Source organism: Cuculus canorus, chromosome 9, assembly GCF_017976375.1.
Source record: "Cuculus canorus isolate bCucCan1 chromosome 9, bCucCan1.pri, whole genome shotgun sequence".
In the NCBI taxonomy this organism is placed as follows: domain Eukaryota; kingdom Metazoa; phylum Chordata; class Aves; order Cuculiformes; family Cuculidae; genus Cuculus; species Cuculus canorus.
In genome coordinates, this window is record NC_071409.1 from 6,880,954 (window position 1) to 6,888,852 (window position 7,899).

General features: G+C 39.1%; 1 protein-coding gene across 3 annotated transcripts; it reads right to left on the reverse strand.

Annotated features, from left to right (window-relative positions):
* Nucleotides 1-1,324: 1,324 nt before the first annotated feature.
* Nucleotides 1,325-7,071, reverse strand: SCG2 (secretogranin II). Of its 3 annotated transcripts, none has more exons than XM_009560365.2 (2): nt 6,967-7,071; nt 1,325-3,680 (listed from the first exon to the last, which is right to left on the reverse strand). In XM_009560365.2, exon 2 carries the CDS (start codon nt 3,665-3,667, stop codon nt 1,790-1,792), a length of 1,878 nt encoding a protein of 625 aa, XP_009558660.1. In that variant the 5' UTR covers nt 3,668-3,680; nt 6,967-7,071; the 3' UTR covers nt 1,325-1,789. The 3 variants fall into 3 exon arrangements, with proteins under 3 accessions (XP_009558660.1, XP_053930945.1, XP_053930944.1); XM_054074970.1 differs by having other exon boundaries at nt 6,950-7,035; XM_054074969.1 differs by having other exon boundaries at nt 1,326-3,680; nt 6,960-7,064.
* Nucleotides 7,072-7,899: the final 828 nt, after the last annotated feature.

Sequence of the window (7,899 nt, forward strand, 5' to 3'; positions counted from 1 at the left end):
TGAATGGCAACAGGTTTGTTCTTCCTTAGAGTACAGAAGAGAATTTAACTCTTGTATTTTTTTTTCCATTCTACATTTAGTATTTTGAGTCATCCAAGTGACAGGAAACTGCCGTGGCCCAAAGCAAGAACTCTGACTGAACTGCTATCATCTGTGATTGTTCAGGGTTATGGTGGCACTGAAGAGGAAGTCTTACTTCTGCAGCTGTTGCACTTCACTTCATTAGACATTGCCTCGCCAAAAACCATCCACACCCCACTTAGCAGAGGTGAGCTGTTGAAGAATACTACAGGGAAACCCACTTTTTATCTGTAATCCTGGAAATGCCTGAGCTATCCCAGTGACAACCACGTCTGACTCAGTTACACAAGTGCTTTTCCTTCTGTAAAAGAGCAGGGCTTTTCCAGAATATCCACTGCAGGTCTTAACAGGAGCTCAAGAGATACCTCAAGTGTCCAGGTAATGTAGTGAATAATAAAGACTCTGTGGATTTTATAAGGGCCTGGAGTGACAGAACGAGGGGGAACAGCTTTAAACTGGAAGGGGTAAGATTTAGATTAGACGTTAGGAAGAAATTCTTCACGACGAGGGTGGGGAGGCACTGGCTCAGGTTGCCCAGGGAAGCTGTGGCTGCCCCATCCCTGGAGGGAGGGGTTCAAGGCCAGATTGGATGGGGCTTTAAGCAGCCTGATCCAGTGGGAGGTTGGAACTGGATGGGCTTTAAAGTCCCTTCCAACCCAAACCATTCTACAACTCTAGGTAACAGTCATTTCATTAAATGGGAAATAATATTGTAATTAGGAAAAAAGAAAGTGATGTTACCCACACGATGAGTTCTCTGCTTGCCTTGGCGCTGGTCTCTTTCTTTGTAGCCATGTGGTAGCCATCATGAAAGATGGCGAGAAACTCATCTGCAGAGCTTCTCATCTACTTCATCAGAGCTTCCCGGAGCTGCTACTACTCATGTACAAAGGTTCAACTCTGTATTTTTTATAGCTTCATCACAGAGCCTGCCTTAGCTGGGCAGGTCATATATCTTCCTCCTGCTGCTGAGATACATCATCATTAATTATATGGGGCCCAGTTTTCAGAAAAGGTTATGCAGTTACTGCCCCGGTTGACTTCAGCAAGCTCTTCGGATACAAACTGTCCCTAAAGATAATTCCTGTTGGTATTCTTACAGCCCAGAAAACCAGCAGTATATGCTACCAGCTTACCCTGTGGTAACATAATAGACTCCAGAAGAATTGTCGGTAAAAGTAAAACTATATGTTTCCGTTTCAAATTAGTATGACTTTATGAACTGCCACAAAGAAACAGAGTCTATAGTCCAGAAATAATTTATTCATCAACAATAAAACACTGAATAGAAAAAGCCTTGTAAATAAAACTATATATATAATGCTTTATTTTTTTATTCGATACTCCACAAAAAACACTACAGACAGTAACAAAATAATCCAATTAATATTAAAAATTTCAAATTATAACTCACTCTTCATTTATCATGTTTTATTAACAATGCAAAGGTCGTTTGTTTACATATTATAGTTTTACTTGATTTCATTAAATTGTTTCTTAAAACATTTGAGGCAATTTGTTGTTTGCCCCATAATTTATAACATATATAAGTATACCAATAAACAATATAACAGCTCTGAGAGAGATATGCAGACCGTTCAATGGTAAGTAGTCTACCATACGTTGTTTAGTGGGAGAGCAGGAAGAAATCACAACTGAATTGGGATAGAAGTCAACACATTGAAGAGAAATAATATTTGGGGAACATTTACATATTTTCCATTGCCCGTTTAGTAATATGATCTCTTTCAAGCTCTGATTTCTCCTGTTTTAGATACTCTAGCACCTTTGCTAGCATATCCTCATCCAGATACTGCCTGTTTTGTGTGTCATCGGTGTCCCCAGCCATGGAAAGCCTTTTGCTGAGTGAAGCCAGCTTTGCAGCCTCCTGTGGTCCCAACTGATGTAGGTGCTCTCTGATGGCCTGCTCCAGCTGGTCATCTTCCTGCAGGTCGCTTTCAGAAGCTGGAACTGGGACTCGTTTCATCTGGTTCATATTGACGACTTCAGGATATTTTGCCAACACCTTTGCCAAGTAATCAGCCAGCTCTTCATCCTTCTCATTCAGTTTCTCATACTCCATTTGTCGCCTTTCCAAATCATTCATCCAGGCAGCTTTAGGAAACGGGTGTCCTTTCAATCTTCTGGGAATGTAAGACAGTCTTGGCAAATCGTTTTCTTGATTAAGACGATTTAGTAAGTAGGAGGGATTCTGATTAGCTAAATTGTCAGTTCCCAGAAGACTGACAATATCTTCTATATTGAGGTCTTCAGGTAGATTTTCTGGAATAACATTAAGAGGCTGCTTCATGTACCCATTTTTAGAGTTTACATTGTTTTTAAATATATCGCTCTGTCCTAGATTAGTTTCAGTGATCTCGTCGAGGTCTTCTGGGAATTCTACTTCCTTCTCAGCTTCCAGTCTTTCACTCTGCTTTTTCTCTCCAGCTTTCAGCATGTCTATTAAATCCTCAGGAGGAATTTGTAAATTCCTTGAGATTTCTATCACCTGAGCTATAGATTGAGGGTCAAATTGCTTATCCAAAAATGCGAGGGCTCTTTTTTCCTCAAGGTCTCCGCCAGTCCTTAATTTCCTATTTCCAGCACTACCCATCAGCCTCTTCAGGTAATAATTCATTAGCTTTGAAACATCCTCTGACGTTTGGTCTTTATTGTCTCTTCTTATTTCATCCTCAAGGAAGCTGAGTTTCCCTGATCTTTTCATTTCATCATCAATCTCCTCTTCATGTTTATCAATTTCCTCTTTGCTATCTTTTATCTCTTCCTGGGTTTGGCTTTCCACTTTTTCCTCTATAGGATTCCAATCTTCTCCTCCAACCACATCTTCATAGGCAATGTTGTTCACTTTATATACATCATCTTCATCATCTGTATACAATTTTTGGTCCTCATCCAGCCTTTCCTTCTTGTGGTTGCTAGGTCCTGCCATCTTCCCCAACTCCTGAAACACAGATTCCAGCGTAGCGAGGCTTTGGGGTGTGTATTGCTCTTCCACTATTTCATTAGTACGTTTGAAAGGGCTGTCTCTTGAACTGTCTTCGTAGTGCCCAAGTGGCATTTTGAGATATTTCTGCCACCTCTCAGGCCACTTGTAAGCCTCGTAATCATCAGTTACTCCAGCTGGAAAGTTGTTATCTGAACTCAGACCGTAAGGTTTATTCTCCTTCAGGCCAACATTTGACTCTTTCTCAGCTTGCCGCAAGGCTTCCAACATTACCTTAACCCACTGGGACTCATCTTCAGTCAAAGAATCCCTTAAGTTATCCGGTAGGTGAACCTGATCTTTGCTTTCTTTCTGTTGCAGGAGATACGGGACACTCTGGTAAGAGTTGTAATCGGGGCTGCTTTCTCCTTTGTTAGTTTGCTTGCGAAGATCTTCTATGTATTCCAAAGCTTTGATCATATCAGGATTTGGAAACCGTTGTAAGTTTTTCATCACATAGTCTGGATCTTTCTGAAGCAGCTGATGCTGCTGGAAGGAAGCTGCATCAACCCAACAGATTTGGACAAAGAAAAAGGCGAGAGCACAGGCTGCTCCAAGCTGGAAGGTTTTAGTTTCTGCCATATTAAAATATTTCCTTGAAATAAAGAAGAAGAAGAGAAAAGAATCAGTTAACATATGGAGACAGACTTACAAAACTGAGAAGGAAAACAGAGACTGTTATTTTAAAATAGAACTTATCGTGAAGAATACTACCAGATACTACATGTTTTTATTAATTATGGAACCCTAATGTAACTCATACATGGAAGCCGTATAATTTGGTGGAAATAGGAGTTTTTCTCAATCTTTCCTGAATCTTCTGTATGATTCCTCATTTTACTGGAAACTATTGGTGTTCTGCGCTAGACATTTCTTATCTCTGTGCTTGATGAACATCAGCTTTCCAAAGGCAGCACCAAAGTATAAAAACCAAATCCTATATAGTTCATGTATTCCATAGAGGAATCCAGACATCATTTTGACTATGAAAATAAAGGTTTCAAATGGTAAAATCAGTATATCCTTATATTAAAATATCACTCAAAATACTAATATTAAAACCACATACAGTATTATTTTGTGCAATCACTCCATAGGGTATCTAATTTCATGCCAGGGTAATACCACTGAATGGTAGTTGACCGCAAGGAAATTAATGTAATGAAGTGGAGAACGTGGCATATAAAATGACTTGCAGCTTTATTTCTGTCATTACTGCAAGTGTTACTACTTCCTTTTTGGCTATTTCATTAAAAAATATATATCATTGGTATTAAGGGTGAACTTTAGTTAAGAGGCTCTCTGAGTGAATCATTTTCCTATGGGCAATGATTCCCTATACAAAAGGACAAACTTTAATTTATCCTATAGATACAATATAATTTTATTGAACCCCTTAAAACCCATCTCAAAAATGAGCTTGAGTAGGCAGGTCCTCAGTGGTGACTTCAGTCATTCATTCACTTCAGCAAAATTGAATCGGGTCCCAGGACAGGCAGAAACATGACCATTGTCAAAAGTGATCTAAATTCAGTTAGAATGGATCAGTCAGTCTGCCTGGCTTACACCAGCCAACAATAAACTTTGGAACAGAACTAGGGAAAATATGCATCCGATCAAACTGACGAGATTACACACTGCTGCATATGAGGGTACAGCTGCACAAGCCTAGTCCTGCGGGAAGCTGAGCACCCTCTACCCTGTGAAGAGAAAAATTGCTGTCACTTATTTCCTGGGAGACGCTCAGGCACTGATACCCTGGGGCCATGAGACAGGTTAGAGACTTTTCTGATCCAGTTACATTAGCCAATAAAATACGATAATGAGAAAGAAATTATAAAGATAGAAACCACTTTGATTAAATGACCTATTTTGGTTCCGCAGGTTTTTGGCTTGGTAAAAGCATCCTGTTGAGGCACTGGTGTTTCACAACAGACTAAAAAAGCTACGTATACCACTATTTACCCACTGCTGTAAGTAGAAAGTGAGTGTGGATATGCTCATTTCAACACCCTTGTAGCTTTCTTTCCACTCAGGTTTGTTTGGTTTTTTTTCCTATCATAATGTGACTTAAATAAATAATTAAAGCAGTATTTATTCAGAGCGCTGCTTTTTTCCTTTATGTATGCCTGGGCAAACAATTTCCTCAAACATTTCTGTCTACTCAAGCCTGGACACATTTGAGCATCGATTTCACAAAGGATTAGTTTAGAACAGCTGGTTGGAAGGTCCCACCCTACAGATCTGAGTTTGCCCTGAGACAAAGCCAACACATCACATCATTTTCTGTCACAAAAATAGGCACTAGTCCTATACATAAATGTACATCTCCATGGAAAAAAAACCCACTTTGCTACTTATTGTAGCAAATAAATTAAACCAAGACTTTCTTTTCCAGCAGAGAAACTGGTTATGAATAGAGTTAGTTTGATTAATGCATGAGAAACTGTCCTTTCCAAGGAATGGGGGAAGGGAGAGTTGTTCTGTAATTATCTGCCAGGCACCTCCTACTCACAGAGACCTGGAACTCAACCTCCTTCACGGCACACAATTATGTAGTGCTAGAGCCTTTATAAGAGTCGTCATCATTCCATTAAAATCAAAATGCACATAGCCAGGCAAAGTTTAGTTTAGTGTTCCACGAGGATATTGCTCAACTGGATATTTCCTTTGCAGGAACACCAGGTCATTGGCTCCTCTCTAGATATTTGGGGTGTACTTGTCTCTCGATGAATTTTCATTTCTAATTTACTGGGACATGATACTTGAAAGTCTTATCAAAGGGAATGATTTCTTTTAAAAGCGTTGAGTTCAGGTTATAAAGACTTGTCATTGAATAGACTGCATCATCCAGGGGAAGAGGACTCCTCCCCAGTATTTCAGACTTCAATTCCATTTTTTTTTTTTTTTGAGAAAACAGGTGACATTTTAGGCTGTCAATTAAGACCTATATTAACACATTTGCTCCTGTGCTTCTCAAAGGACAATATGCTACAATGGCTATTTTGTCTAGGGATGGATAATTGTGAAACTATCCTGGATGGGGAGCATATTTTCTCCTCTATTAGCACCTTACAAACAGGAAAACCATCTTTTGGCCAACAAATGCAGAAGTTTCTATTAATTAAATTAGGCAATTAAGTTCACAATTTAACACATACAAAAGCAATGCAGACTGACAGAAGTTCCCCGGAAAACAGACAAAACAATAAATCTCCTTTCTGGGATGTTTCCATGGTAGCAGTAATTTTCTCTCTCGATCTCTCTCAGCAGTCACCTCCGATGTGAATTTAATGTTTCCAGTGAAAATCTGCAAGGAAAACTTATAAGCTTTCCTATACGTGAGTCCCTGCCCTAAGAGTCTGAGGTGGAAATCAACAGCAGCTTTCCGTAAGGAAAAAAAAAAGATGAAACATATATCACATCCTCTTCCTCCTATTTACTTTTGCAATAAATAACATAACTGCAGTAAATTAGGTTTTCTTAAAGTATAGCTAACACTTCACCCATTGCAAGAGACTCAAAACATGAGCAAAATAAGAATGAGGTGAGGAGAAAGGCAAAACCCCAAACTACAAGCAGTTCTGAATGAATATAATGATTGGTTTTATACATATGTATTAGTTAGATTTCGTTTGCATCCAAGATCACCTCTCATCCTACATTTTGATGCCGCTGAAGCACCACATCGGTGAGCCAGAAGCAGAAAACGCTCTACGAACGATGCTGATATATACAGACAGACAAATATATGCTGAAAATACCAATATATACTATATGGCTCTATGTTTTATAGGTCTGTTTCATCACCAACACCAACCGCCTGCCGTAACTCGATCACCACCACCACCCCCACACACACACCGGTTCCGACCTGGTACCTGCCCGGCCGCTCCCGCCGCCGCCGCCGCTTTCAGCACCCGGACAGCGCCCGCTTATAGCGCCCTCCCCGCCTGACGTCACCGCGCCGCCAGCCCCGCCCGCGGGCAGGGGGAGAGGGACCGCCCCGGGGGGGGAGCGGGGGGGAGGAGAAAGTGAGGAAAGGCAGAAGGAAGTGGGGGGAAAGACAGAAAGGAAAGGAAAAAAAGGACAAAAAGAAAAGGAAAAAAAAAAACAAACAAAAAGAAGACAAAAATAAAACGATAAAAGAGAAAGACGAAAGAAAGAAAAAAGATGAAACAAAAAAAGAAGATAAAAAGAAAAAAGATAAGATAGATAAAAAGAAAAGGCAAAAAGGACAAAAAGAATAGAAAAAAGACAAAGCAAAGGCAAAAAGAAAAGGAAAAAAGACAAAGAAAAGAAAAATACAAAAAGAAAAAGAAGAAAGATAAAAAGAAAAAAGAAAGATAAAAGAAAAAGAAGAAAGATAAAAGAAAAAGAAAATGAAAAAATGAAAAAGAAAAAAGGACAAAAATAAAAGGGAAAAAGAAAATAAAGGAGGGAATTAAAAAAAAAAAAGGAGAAATGGGGAAAAGAAAAAAAAAATCAAAGCCAAAACAGTAAAAGAGAGGAAAGAAAGAGAGGAAAAGGGGAAAAAATGAAAAGGGAAGTAAAAAAGAAATAAGACAAAAAGAAAAGAAAAAAAAGACAAAAGAAAAGGGGAAAAAGAAAAAGAAAGGGAAAAAAGGGAGAAGAGAAGAGAAGAGAAGAGAAGAGAAGAGAAGAGAAGAGAAGAGAAGAGAAGAGAAGAGAAGAGAAGAGAAGGAAAAGAAAAAATGAAAAGGAGAGGTAAAAAAGAAATAAGGCAAAAAAATGAAAAGGGAAAAAAAGAGAAAAAGGGAGGAAGAGAAGAAAAAAGACAAAAATAAAGGGAA